Here is a 13,973-nt window from a genome sequence, read left to right as displayed (position 1 = left end):
CAATCGCACTCTCTTGCGCTGCCTATCGGTTGTGTTCACCTGCTCGGACGGCCCAAGCGCGCTCCCGTCACACGTCAGAACCCAGCCTACTGGTGCTGAGGCTGACGGGGAGGAGGAGGAGGAGAAGGATGAAGACGATGGCGGTGATACAGGAGCAACGCTGAGTTCGCTCTCCCTCTTCTCTTTTTCCCCCTTTCTTACCCCCGTCTATTCCATTTTGGATCACATGTTATTTCAATTAAAAGGGCATCTTAGCGACACAGAAGCAGAGACAGCTCGGACCGATCGGACGCGGTACCGCTCTTCATCGCCCGCCTGGTTCCTGAGCCGAGACCGAGATGGGGAACGAGGCGAGCATGGAGGGCGGCGGGCAGTCCGGAGAGGCCGGGATGATGGGCTCCGTGATGCCCGGAGGACCCGCGACCGCAGGGCCGGGAGGACAGCACGTGAAACCCGTCAACGGCTCGGCTGCCGGCGGAGGGATGGGAGTCGGAGGCCCCGGGATGGGGATGACGAGGTAGGGCCAGTGGTTGCGCGAAATATGTGCCTGGCGTGTCTTTTTGGTCTCGTGAAGAATGCACAAACGAATTGGAAGGTTGCCTCAGGAGGACATCCTTGCGGTGTGACAGATAACCCCGCGGAACCTCCTGCCAACCAAAGAAAAACCAACACGTTAAAACAACTTGACATTGAATGAAAGCGGTTGCTATAGCAGCCACTACCGGGACCCCATCATCCGTCTTCGTATTCGGTGGTGTCATGTGCTGCGATGGTAGTATTTCCCCTCTTGCTTGGTGCGTTGTACGGACCTGGCGTGACCAGCTGCAGAAAAACGCGCGCGGGCTCGAGTACACGACCGCACTCACTCACTTCCTGACGCACACGCTCCTCCGTGTTTGTCGTTTCCAACCAAATGCAGCATTCGTGCACGTCACCCATAAAATTTTGTTTTGCGTTGCTGTTTTATTCTAGAGGTGATCGACACGTGACTTTCGTGGTGCGTGTGTGCATGTGCGCGCGCGCCTGCTTCACGGTGCTTGCCTTGAATGCGTGGGCGTGTGTTTGAGGATGTGTGTCATGGTGGTACTACGTATTGTTAGGGGTTCGAAAAGATAACCTGAATTGCACACCCCTCTGATGGAAAGAAGAGATTTGGCAGACCTGTCAATTTCCTGTCTGTGGAGGCTATTGCCCAATGCATCACTGAGCATTCCCAGCTATGTATATAGTAAGACGGGGAAAAAACCCCGCTTGGACGCAATCAAGTTGACTATGTGTGGAAATAATGCAGAAACAGGCTAAGCATAAGTAGTAGATTCATGTTACATGTAGGTACGCCGTGTGCATTGATTGATTCATATACGGTGAATATAGGAGCGACGACATGGCATGTCCATCATTATATAACATAGCGACTCAGAGGAGGCATGATGACATCTTAAGCTGCCTTCTAATAAACGACAGCTCAGACGAGGCATCGTAGGAGCACGATTGCATTTGAGACAGTGTTGCTTCTATCAGATATGTTGGAATAAAGGTTTGCATAGCGTGCAGCGCATCACATTAAGTATTGATAAGACAGGATAAAAAGGCCATGTGAGCAGAATGATCACGTGCAAAGCGTGTTTGCCCCTCCCCTCTTCGTCTCTTGTTCGCAATGCCTGCACATAGTCCTCCTCTCCTTATGTCCGCCTCCCTCTTTCCATTTGAGCGTGCTTCTGGAGGGAGGATGCTTAGATGTCCTCTTCTTTTTCTCTTCTTTCCATCACTCTACTCATCCCCCCAGCTACATTTGTATGGTTATAGAATGGAAGCATGATGAAAGAGTATCATGTATTGTATGTTAGCATGTCAGTCTGTCCATTCAAATATAAATAGGGCCTTTCTTCACAATGGTCGCCCAAGTCGGAGCAGACTTTTGGTGAGACGTGTGCATTTTGACAAACAAAGCTTCACAGGCACATTGCAGTGGTTCACAACTGTTATTACCCCAGGACCCGCATTTTCCTGTTGCCGCAAAGTTGTGACCCAGTTTTATAGATGTCTAAATAACAACCTTCAAAAACATTTGTTTGTTCGCACAACTACATGGTTACATGTTGAAAGTGTAAAGTGATGTATAAGAACATCTTATTACAAACTGAGGATGAGCAAACAGAATTAAAAAAGAGCAATAATGTAAAATCCTTAATTGCTTTGGCTCCATCTGAAGAGCCTTGGAGAAGCTTTTCACATAATGTTGGAGGTTGCATCTGCCCCTGTTCATTTGTGCTGCACCGATAGCATATTTATCTCTTTGTGTAACGCTGCGTCAAAGAAGAAAGACGTTTGACATCTGATATATTTTCCGGCACACCTTGTACGCGTGGATCGTCGTAAAGCAAGAGCTCCTTAAAATTTTGACAAGCTGCCTCGACACACTGGACCTCAAGCATTTCGCATATTCTTGCTTTGTCCATGAATTCTAAAGCTCAATTTGTGCTTTCTGTTACTATAGTCAGATGGGAAAGACCCAAAGACCCCATAAAAAAAAAAAAATCTCTGTGAAATGTCAACCTAACCTCTGTGAGTCACGATTCACAAAACGAGATAACATTCTCTAATGGTCGATGCAGCCAGTGAAGTATATTCTTTGTGAGGGTCTCATCACTCCATACAGTGATCCTGGTATAAACTGACAATAATGTTTTCACCAAAAAACAAACAGAATTTGTCAGTAAGTTTGTTCACGAAAGATGGCTGCCCTCTGGCTTCATTCGTGAGAGGCCTCGGCAGTTCAGGTTATTACATACGTTTACGATGTGCTGTCAAAGCTTGACTCCCTACAGATTTTCAACCAATCACAAGCAGCCTAGAAGTAACTACACCTCCCTGCTTCTGTATTGGTCTTGTGCAGTCTAAAGTGCAAAGATGTGAGGGTGGAGGAGAGTGATAGAGTTATACAGAGCTGAAAGAGTAAGAGTAGTGAATAAAGGGAAAAAAGAAAAGAGGCTATGGAAAAGACCACTCTCGCAAGGGCATAGAAATAGAGGAAGGTGGGTGGGAGGAGCAGAGGGAAAGAAAGGCCAACCATGAAAAAGCTAACTGAAAATAAAGTCTGACATATTATCATCAGAAAAATAAATATCACTGACATTGCCAACGAATATCTCCTGTAGTACATTTTGATGTTTACAAACACTATAGGTTTATATTCCAGAGCTCCATATAGAGGCTCCAGCACATCCACCAGCCTACAGAGGGATAGCAGAAGAGAAGATGGATGGAACCTTAATGTTGTAACAGAAGTCAGGTTTATTTGTACGGCCCTTAATCACAAAATAGTCTCAAAGGGCTTCACAACCCCGCAATTGACAAATATTAACGACATTCTCTCATCTCAACATTTCCGGAACAAAGAGATCCACTCAATAAACACGCTTGACATTCTTGGCCAAAAACATTGAATTTAGCCCCAAAAAAGTATGCAAAAATAAGGTAGGTCATGGAGTTTTCAAATTTGGTTCTAATTTCTAATTGAAAAACAAAGTTGACTGTTTTTGTATGAATCTAACACAAGGTTCATAAAGTGCATGACAATAACACAATTGAATATAAAAATGTGTTGTGATTTTTTTTCAAAGCTTTTGCATTACATGCTAAACATCTTATTTTTCATGTACAATGTACATGTAGTATTTTTTTTTAAAAGCTTTTGCATTACATTTTATTTTTCATGTGCAACTCTATATAATAGTAAGGAGGAATAGGAAAAAATATGTTCAATAAATAACTAATGTTTTACTGTAATGAAGGTGGAATTGCAAAAAAAGTGAATAAGTCAGTAATTTCTTAAATATATATTCCTAATAAAATGTTCCAATTAATAGGTGGTGATTTGGGCAAGACTGAAAAGTGGATAAAAGCGCAAAACAATAGAGCCCTAATAAAGCACATAAAAGGCACAAATAAGGATATGAGAAGAATGTGTGAAGTCTGGATTGGCGTGGGGAGAAAATGAAGACGGGAATCAAGAGCAATGATGTCCAGATGGCTCAGTGAAAAGAACTTCGAGGGAGTGAGAGAGAGAAGGAGAGATAGAGAGAGAGTGAGAGTGAGAGTGAGAGTGAGAGTGAGAGAGAGAGAGAGAGAGAGAGAGAGAGAGAGAGAGAGAGAGAGAGAGAGAAGGAGAGAGAAAGCACATATGGAGCAGAACATTTGCTTGCTGTGGTCACGTGTTCATGTTCCATCTGACTCAACTCACTCATGCCAGGTTGGTTTATGCCCACTTTGTTGTGTGTATTTGTGTATGCCCATATGTGATCTATATCTCTGCGAACATATTCGAACGAATTTGCCAAACTGTATTGTGACAAGGGAGGAAAACTGATTAGCACGTACGGCTCACAGTGTGGAGGTTGTGGGTTTGATTCCGGCTCCAGCCTTCCTGTGTGGAGTTTGTGTGATCTCCACATGCCTGTGTGGGTTTCCTCCGGGTACTCCGGTTTCCTCTCACATCCCAAAAACATGCATGGTAGGCCAATTGAGCACTCCAAATTGCCCCTAGGTGTGATCGTGGGAGCGAATGGCCGTTTGTCTATGTGTGCCCCTGCAATTGGCTGGCAACCAGTACAGGGTGCAATATTTATTGGGACAAATAAGTCAAAGGCGATAATTTTCTGCTGCACGCTGAATGATGTATGTTGTAACTCTGAGCCAAAACACCAACCTTGTTAAGTGCTGTTGCAAATTTTATTGCAAAACACAAAATAAAACCCAAAAAATAATATGGTTATTATTTTGAACAGTTTGAACTTTTGCACTGGTGGTGATATAAAGGCTCTCGCGATGCCACACATTTGCATTAAATGCTGGTGATATGTCCTCAGGTGGTAAGTCAGTGCAATTATGTAGTTTGTGATTATTTCGCTGCTTTACCACAGAAAATGAACAGCACAATTCACAAAAAAATGTGTCTACTTCCCATGACATCCATGTTTGTTTCTGAGGCTATTACGCTGCGCTTGGCGTCTTTTCTCCCTCATTGCAGTTGTGAAGGTCACGACGTGTTTTCTCATTATGTTGTCGACCAGAATTTGCTGCCCGTTCACATGCATGTACGCTTTGGTATAGCTTGGAAAGGATGCAGCCAACATCGTCGCTATACAGCTTATTGTGTTGACTCCCATTAGCCTTTAGTCTTGTTTTGTGAAGCACTTTGACAAATGAGTTTCAGATTCATCTATTTGCTTTTCCACAACATTACACTGAAATGACTTTCATTACAGTCTGTCCCTTCGCCCTCACTGTGGTTTACCCAAAGATGGTGGTAAAATAAAATTATCCACCAACCTCATCAACTCAATCATTCTAAATCCATATAACATACCTTGAATGTAATATCTTATATGCAAGCAAAGGCACTGAGTGAATTAAAAAGAATGCTGTGCAGTTCATTTTCTGTTCTGCAGATATTAAGAAATAATACAATTATTATTCTTCCTCAGTATTTTTTGTAAGAGCACGTTGGAAAAATAATGGATGACAATACAGTAATCCCTCCTACTTCGCGGCTTCAACTATCGCGGCTTCGCTGTATCGCGGGTTTTCAAAAATAAATTAATGATTTTATCGCAGAAATTTCATCATTTCACGAGGTTTCGCGGCCACTTGAGTTTCTTCATTTTCCTTTAATAATGATAGCTTATGTTTAAAAGTCGTTTTCTTGTTTTGAAATGAATAAATTAAAGAGTCAGTACAGTATACTTTATCGTCACATGTGACTTCAGGGCGTTCTCTCTGTTGTATATTTTGGACTAACTCATGTTCCGTAGTGGGAAAACCCCGGATGTGGGAGGGGGAGCTTCGGGGACGTTCAGTGTTGCGATGTACGGCCAGTGAACTGACTGTGATGAAAGGAATAAAGCAGTATCCATCACGTCGTTGTCCGAACCATGCTTGCTACATCAGAACCTGGAAAATAGTAAAGATATAACACTCTCCACCGGCGGTGGCCTTCATCTGGACATAGCAATACACTGTTAGTCTCGTCGCTAAGGCATGAATGCGGAGCGCACAGTCCATTGATATGAAAGTCCCCTAGCAGCGAGCTGGTTGATGTCAGCGATAAAAATAGAATATCTTCCAAGAATAGCTAAAAAAAATCTAGTTTCTATTTCGCGGAAATTCCCATTTCGCGGGTGGGTCTGGAACGTAACCCCCGCGAAGTAGGAGGGATTACTGTAATTATATTTTCACATTAAACATGTTATTTTTATTAAAGAGCTTCCAAATATGTTTTCAATGTGTACTTGTGTTTCATGACACCAAATATTAAAACACACAAAGAAATTATTTGGATAAACGTAACAATATTCATTGCGACACTATACAATACAAAACAATTCAAGTGAATGAAAACATTTAGTCATGCTTTCTTGCCAAGAATTTGAATTGCACAGCTCTTGATATTTTTCCTATTTTAGATGCACTGCATTCACTTTTTTATGGTACTAATGAAGTCTCAATGTGATTAATACAATGCATAATGGGGCAGTGGAGTGTGGCGTGTAAGCTGGACTTAATTAATGGAAATACATGCCTTGCATGCTAAAATATCCCTGCAAGAAAAATGTAGCAAAACATCCTCCTTGAGTCAAAAGTGCACAATCAATCCTCAAAGCTCAAGCTGAGGTAAGTAACAACAACAAAGAGTATTTCTGAACACTTTGAGTTGATCCCTTAGCAGGAAAGTGACACTTAGCTCTCATGGCTCCCTTTACTGTGAAAGGATTGGTACCACCAAAGACAGAAATGGAATGTTATTATAGTCTGCAAGATTTATTTATTTTCAAGTTTTCAAAAGTAGGTCATTTTGTCAAATGTATTCAAAGGTTTGCGCTGTGAACGGGATTTATCTTCACCATCTCCCAAGCGGGAGTCCAGCTTCATGCCGACTTGTCTGATTGTGTTAAAATGATTGACAATTCAATTCAGTTTGAACACGTGTGCATTGATTCAAAGTATCTCCAATGAAAATGAATCAGTGAACATGTCAGCTTTTATTTGAATGCAAATCTTATTGGAAATACAGGTAAGCTAGTCTGCTTCTTCACTACTGGTGAGGTGCATTAGACTGTACTCTCCAGAAGACTTGCTTCCAGAAGGAAATTTGGGCCCGATATCTCTCGGCTGATTTGGGAACGTTTTGGAATCCCACTCAGAGGAGCTGGACGAAGCGGCGAGGCAGATTCAAGTCTGGGATTTCCTGCTTAAACCACTGCCCCCGCGACTCGCCCTAGGATAAGCAGAAGAGATTGTTTGCATGGCAACTTAATGTGGCACATGCATGGCGGCATGGAATGACAGAGATGTCGGTTTTCAAATGTTGGTGCATGCCAAGCATAATCATTATTTCAGACCATCCCTTTCTTCACTCTGCTGCACTTCATTGAGATCATTTTCACACCTGCCGCCATTAGTCATGGCTTTTCATTTCAGGGTCCAAGGCAGTTGAGTCACTCTGTTCTTGCCCGTCTGGCTCATTCATTTTCTGTGATAGGCAAAATTGTGATAGCAAAATTGTCAGCCTATTTGTGGCATAAATCATCAGGCTGCAGTCAAATGCGCAAATGTTGTTTTTCCAGGTAATGTAATTGCTGCCCGGATGAATGGCCTGGATGAACGGCTCTGCATTATGTGCAACACCTTGTGCTTGGGTCTTTTACAATGCATTCTTCGACAATTATTATTCAGAAGCAACGCAGAAAACAGGCTGTCTCAATAGTCATTGTGGAGCTTCTATTTACTTTCCAATTAGGTCCTTTAGATTGAATTTAGACTAATGATTCAAGATTGCAATCCTTATCGTGTTTTTTGGGCTGAGTCATTAACATCAGCCTTTAGTTTCTTTTACATACAGCCTCGTGGTTCATTGAGCAATTCTGTTTATTTATGTTGCTAATGGGGGTAAAGAATCAGAAGAGTAACTTTTGGCTCCAATATAATGTGAGAGCTATTCTGGCCGGTTCACCAATTATTAAGGACTACCAAAGTCAATTTGGTTGCCATGGCAATGTTCAAAATGGAATTTTGTAAACTACCACACATGACTTCAAAGTTTGGAAGACTTTGAAATATCTTTTTGCAATCAAACGTCTTGTCGTCATTTAAAGACTTCATTTGCATAGAAAATTTGTGGATTCCCCGATATTTATCCACGGAGAGTTCCAGCTGTGCATTACGTAGTATTCAATGATGCTACGCACATCATGTTTTTTTTCCCAAGACAACCGCTTGCAACCCTTGACAAATATGATGTCAAAATCGTCATGTATAGCGGTAGTGTACGTTTAGTCCATTCTATCTGAAAGATCTTCCATGATTACTGCGGAGGTTTTATAGTTTGTGAAAAGGTGCGTTTTTTAGGAAAGTGCACGAATAATTGAGGAAAGGCATCACTACGATTAGATGTATCAAATTGTACCACAAACCTGTGAGACTGATGCAAGATTGACTTGGATTATTTTCTTCTTGGCTGTGTAACCACTGGCCGGTAGATTAGTCAATTGATGCAGCAAAGTGAGATGGAAAAGATCAAGTCAAGCAGCTTGCGCACCACTAAAGCAGATAAACATCTTGCTCATTTCCCCTCCCATTTTATACACATGGCAAAAGATTGCAAAGATGGTATCATTGTGTTTACTTTGCTCACATCAAACCTTCTCAATCCCGAGACGTGAACAGGACGAGGCCCTGTTGTCAAAACAATAATAGAATCTTTAATCCAGCTCTTGTGTTGGATTTCACAAGATTGTGTAGACGTGTGACTGCTGCATTTAAGTTTTAGACATTAACTATTTTTTTTTCCAGCTGTGCACTAAAGCTTATCCTTTTCTTACTGTACTGCAGTTCCCTCACCAGCTTTTTAAGCCTCTTATTCTGTGTTCTTCCACCATCACCCAGCTGCCTGAATTAGTGGAGCTTTGAGCTTCTTGTTGAGTCACCCCATCAAATACACACATGACGAGACAGTGTGCACACAAAGCATACATAGCAGAATTCCCTCACAATGTTTTCCTGCGCGCAAATATAATACCATTGTTTAATGTCTTAAAGTTCTTCGTTTCTACTTTAGTACGACCGAAACACACACAAGAACAATCTGAAGGAGCACATTTGCTACTTCTTCACAAATACATTATCTTTGTGGTATTTTGGTCCAATTCATCTCCCCACCCTTTGTTGTAGGGCCCTTAACTACCTTCTTGCTTGGGGCACCAGGGGATGCCACTTTATCTACAGCAGGGATGTTCAAACGTTTTGCAAAGTGGGGCAGATTTGGTGAGGTGAAAATGTCTGGGGGCTGACCACTTAGCTTAACCTGGCAAGAGCCAGATTGATTCGTGAATCACCAGACAGAGTTCTTCACAATATCAATTTGGGACTGCTCCACTGTGATATGCTCGGGAAAGGTGGGACAATTGAATGCAATACTTCAAGCTGATTGGACGATATGGTTTTCACCAATCACAGCAAGAGAAGTCCTAATCGGGATTTAATAGAAGCGCAAACCTCTAAAAATGCACAATGCGTTTCCCATTGCTCTTCTTCCAAAAGGAAGCTGTGAGTAACTTCTCAAGAACAGGATTAATTGTAGTGTCCATGCATTCGTTTCACCAGTTTGGTTGGTTCGTTTGTTTTCCCCGGCCTCAGCGCTTCTTGCTTTCGTCGCAGCCTCATATCCCACCAACAATAACATTGTCTAGTGACCGGCTTGGAGGAAATCAGCAGGCTCAGGACAAGATGGAGTGTCGTATTTCTTTAGCTCACAAATACCGTGAGAATTCATTTTTTAATTTAATTTTTAATTTAAATCAAAGCAATTCATTTTTTAATTTAATTTTTCACGAACGTTATAGTTTGCATGTTTCATTTGGTAGTGCTCCTCGACAATGAATTTTTAGCCAGCCTCTCAACAAACTTAGCAAACACAGTTGTTTTTTTATTTCGGAAAGAAAAATATGCCAATTTTCACTTGTCCTGGAAGCAACAGCCCTCTCTGTGAACCTTCCTCCTGAAAGTGCCACACAAAAGTCATACAGCGAGAGGTTTAGTTTGACACCTAACACGACCTTGGGATTGGTGTGTTCGGAGAGGCAGCGTGCGCTCGGAGCACATTTACGAAAGCACCCGGAATCAGGTCTGCTGCCATCTTCTGGTGAAATATAATTTCCTTTTTTTTCTGTACATTTTCTTCTATGGTTGGCAGTGCTGAGGGACTACAAGTTCTTAGTATTATGCCAGAGGCTGGCGGCCGGTGGAAATTTGAACACGAGCCGCATTTGGCCCACGGTGATTGCAATTCACACATGCGAGATCTCTGTGTGTCGTGTGTTTGTGTGTAGCCTGCTATGCTCCCTTTTAATTGTTCTGTGCCTGTGGTTGTTGTGAGTTCCTTTCTCAGCTTTCATCAGCACCCTGACTAATTATTTTAGTGTTTTTCCCCCTCATTACTGTTTCTGTCAATCTGGTTGTAAAAAGATAATGGGATTGGCTACCAAACATTGACATTTAGGATTCTTAATTGCTTATTCATCCAGTACTATGTTAAATAAATCAGTTTCCCATACAGTTACGGAGCAAACTTGAAATAGGATTAGCACACATGCACACGCGCACTACACATTTGTGTTTGATTTTCCCTTAATTTTAGGGCGTGTTTAGATTGAGACAGCATTGGATTATTTGCTTGCTATTATGATACAGTTTGTGAGTAGCAGGTGTATATGTTGACGTACTGAAAGTCAACCCCTTTCGGTTTGTACTCACACAATATACAAATGACTTGATCTCTAATTCTTGTCTTCTTTTTCTTCTTCTCTTGCAGGGGACCAATGGGTCAGATGGGTAGCCCCAAACTTGACATGCAACAAGGAGTTCATGGGGAAGGTGGTGTGGGAGGAATAGGAAGTTTAGGAAGTGGGATGGGTGGAGGAATGGAAGGCAGAATGGGCGGAGGAATAGGAGGTGGGATGGGAGGCGGAATGGGAGGTGGGATGGGAGGAGGAATGGCCACTGGAGGTGGAATAGGCTCAAGAAGCGGTGAGCCCTATCGCCTGGCCGCCCATGACACGCCAACCTCCCCACGTCACATGCAGTCAGGCCAGGGGTCCGGAACTGGGCAGGGCTCAGGCCACGGGATGAGTCACAGTCCAGCAGGGGCCAGCATGGGGGCCCATGCAGGGCAGAGTCCTGGCCAGCACGCCTCCAGACGAAACCTGCAAGTCGACTTCAACAGTTCGGGTGGCTCCAGGACTGGCCGCTCCCCGTCGGTGTCACCAGACCGTGGTGTGACACCCACCTCGCCCTACTCGGTGCCACAGATCGCGCCCATGCCAAAGAGCAAACTGTGTCCGGTGTGTACTACCACAGAGCTCTCCAACCCACCAGCTGTGCCCAACTACAACATCTGCACCCAGTGTAAAGCCACCGTGTGTAACCAATGTGGATTCAACCCCAACCCACACCTCACTGAGGTAGGTGATGCTTACTTGTGCCTTGGTAATACTACTACTACTACTACTACTAATAATAATAATCCCATTAATATTAATATTAATATTAATATTAATATTAATATTAATATTAATATTAATATTAATATTAATATTAATATTAATAGTAGGGTTAATTAATAGTAGGGTCAATATTTCATCTTTTTGTTGTTATTATTATTATTAATCAATAATTATTAATTATTAATTATTAATTATCAATTATCAATTATCAATTATCAATTATTTATTATTTATTATTTATTATTTATTATTAGTTATTAGTTATTAGTTATTAGTTTTTATTTTTATTTTTATTTTTATTTTTATTTTTATTTTTATTTTTATTATTTAAACTCATTGCTTGGTCGCACTTTACTGTTATACAAATTACTGCTGTACTGTAAAACCTGATTGGGAGTTATATTGTGCTGGTCTAAGTTACAGGAAATTTGAAACGAGCCTTCAGCATCATTGTTCTAGTAAAGACCCCCCCTTTACCTTTACCATTGCTTGGTCGCACTTTACTGTTATTCACATTACTGTGCTGTAAAACCTGATTGGAAGTTATTTCTGTGCTGGTCTGAGTTACGAGCCTTCAGCATCATTGTTGCAGCCTGTAATCTAATATGTGCTACTTGCATCCATAAGATGGCACATCATAACATCAGATAGCATTTAGCAGAGAGAAGAGTGATGCAAATTAAGAGGATCAGCAAGAGATTACACTTGTTTTGATTATGTTGGGATTCAGTTCATTAGTGACATGGGTCGCTGGCTGTTATTTGATTGTTTTGACCTGGAATTGTAGTTCAGCATGTTATAGACATTCATGCATGTATCATTCACCTAGACTTACATATGGAGGTTAACAACGTTTCCTCGTCCCCCATCATCACGATTATGAATATGTTTTTGAGCTCACCTGTGTTTTACATGAAGCTCCTGTCTCTTGGAAACATGGATGACCTACATGAAGCCATTTCCATCATTGTGTGCTGCTATCGCCAATTTATCACTTTAAATGGATAAAATTTTGCAAGAGATGCAACTTCTTATTCATATGGATGAGAAATTTTTCAACGCCCACATTCCCTTATGCGTTTATGTTTCTCTTATTGTTGTTGAAAAATGACATCTGGGAAAGATGTTAAAAAGCTGTTGTGTGGAAGCTAGTCGTTGAATAATTAACAGCAGGAAAAGTGTGGGTGTTGAGCCTTTGGGATAAGTGGAGGTGCTTGAACACCCACATCCCCAACAGGTGCAATGCCTCTGGATACACCATCTGATATCCATACTAGTTGTACTAAGTTCATTTTGTTTCCCTTGTCAATCACTTTTTTTTTGGTTCTTTTATCACAAACAATTTAGTTTTAGGTTGCATTACCTGACATGTTTTGGCATGTACTTCCGCCTTCATCAGAGTGTCCAAGACGGAAGTACATGCCGAAACATGTCAGGTAATGCAACCTAAAACTAAATTGTTTGTGATAAAAGAACCAAAAAAAGTGATATCCATACTGTCGCTGTCCAATATATTTATTATATTTATTTATATGGGAATACCAAACTACTCTGTTATAGCGATTACATGATGTACTATATCACACATTGTAAAATATATGGGATTTATTTTACTGTTGACCAAAGACATTTAATTTTGCTTTGCCCCAAAATCTATTTCGTAAATAAAATTCGAAAAGTAACTATAGTCAAATTATAAACCCGTTCCGTAAAAATTATACTCGTGAAGTTTGCATGCTGTCGCTGTGATTGCATACATAGGTTTTCTCTAGATGCTCTGATTTCCTTCAATTGAGTGCACCCTGCTTCTTGCCTATAGTCTGCTATGCTCGGCTTTAGCTCACCCCTGAGCTAAGGACAAGCGCAATATGAAATGACTAGATGTGTAGATAGCACTGGTCAATGGGTACAACCAAGTGATTAAAGTTTGTCAGTTCACAGGGCATTAGATCAAAATAGAGTCAATAATAAAGGCAGCACTCGCTCACTGTGCATAATTATGCTAACTTGAGAGACGGGAAACCCATTTAGCAGCCTGGAGTGGTGGTAATGCAAACTGATGATATTGTTTTTGTCTGCGTCTTGAGCAGCCAATATTTTGGGAAATATCAGACCTACTCCATCGGTAGAGCCATCCCAGCAGAAAGCATGTCCGCTTTTAACCAAAGTGTCTCTAGTGTGTGAAAATGGACAGTATGTGTATTGTAGGGTTATTTATAGAACCTTAATTTACTCAGGAACATTACGATAACTCTTCTCACAGGGAGTTCTATTTGGATGATGACGACGCTAAATTTGGCCTTTGTATGTTTGGAGAAATTATAAATAATAATAATAATTATTATTATCATATCATTTGTTGCTATTTCTGATATAAATGCATTCATTCAACTCTGTCTCTCTTCCTCTGTCTCT

General features: G+C 41.4%; 1 protein-coding gene across 3 annotated transcripts in view; it reads left to right on the top strand.

The window, feature by feature from the left end:
* Positions 1-338: 338 nt before the first annotated feature.
* Positions 339-13,973, top strand: part of bsna (bassoon presynaptic cytomatrix protein a) — a 70,160-nt gene continuing 56,525 nt past the window's right edge. For 2 of the 3 annotated variants that reach the window (XM_085913317.1, XM_085913325.1), the window contains exons 1-2: positions 339-517; positions 10,868-11,516. In XM_085913317.1, coding sequence (XP_085769443.1) covers positions 339-517; positions 10,868-11,516 — 828 coding nt within the window. The remainder of the gene's footprint in view (positions 518-10,867; positions 11,517-13,973) is intronic. The other variant, XM_085913333.1, reaches the window with a different exon arrangement.

This window comes from Syngnathus leptorhynchus, chromosome 1 (assembly GCF_054491065.1).
Source record: "Syngnathus leptorhynchus isolate UIUO chromosome 1, UIUO_Slep, whole genome shotgun sequence".
NCBI lineage: Eukaryota > Metazoa > Chordata > Actinopteri > Syngnathiformes > Syngnathidae > Syngnathus > Syngnathus leptorhynchus.
The sequence above is the reverse complement of the archived record's forward strand: the minus strand, read 5'-3'. Positions and strand labels throughout refer to the sequence as shown.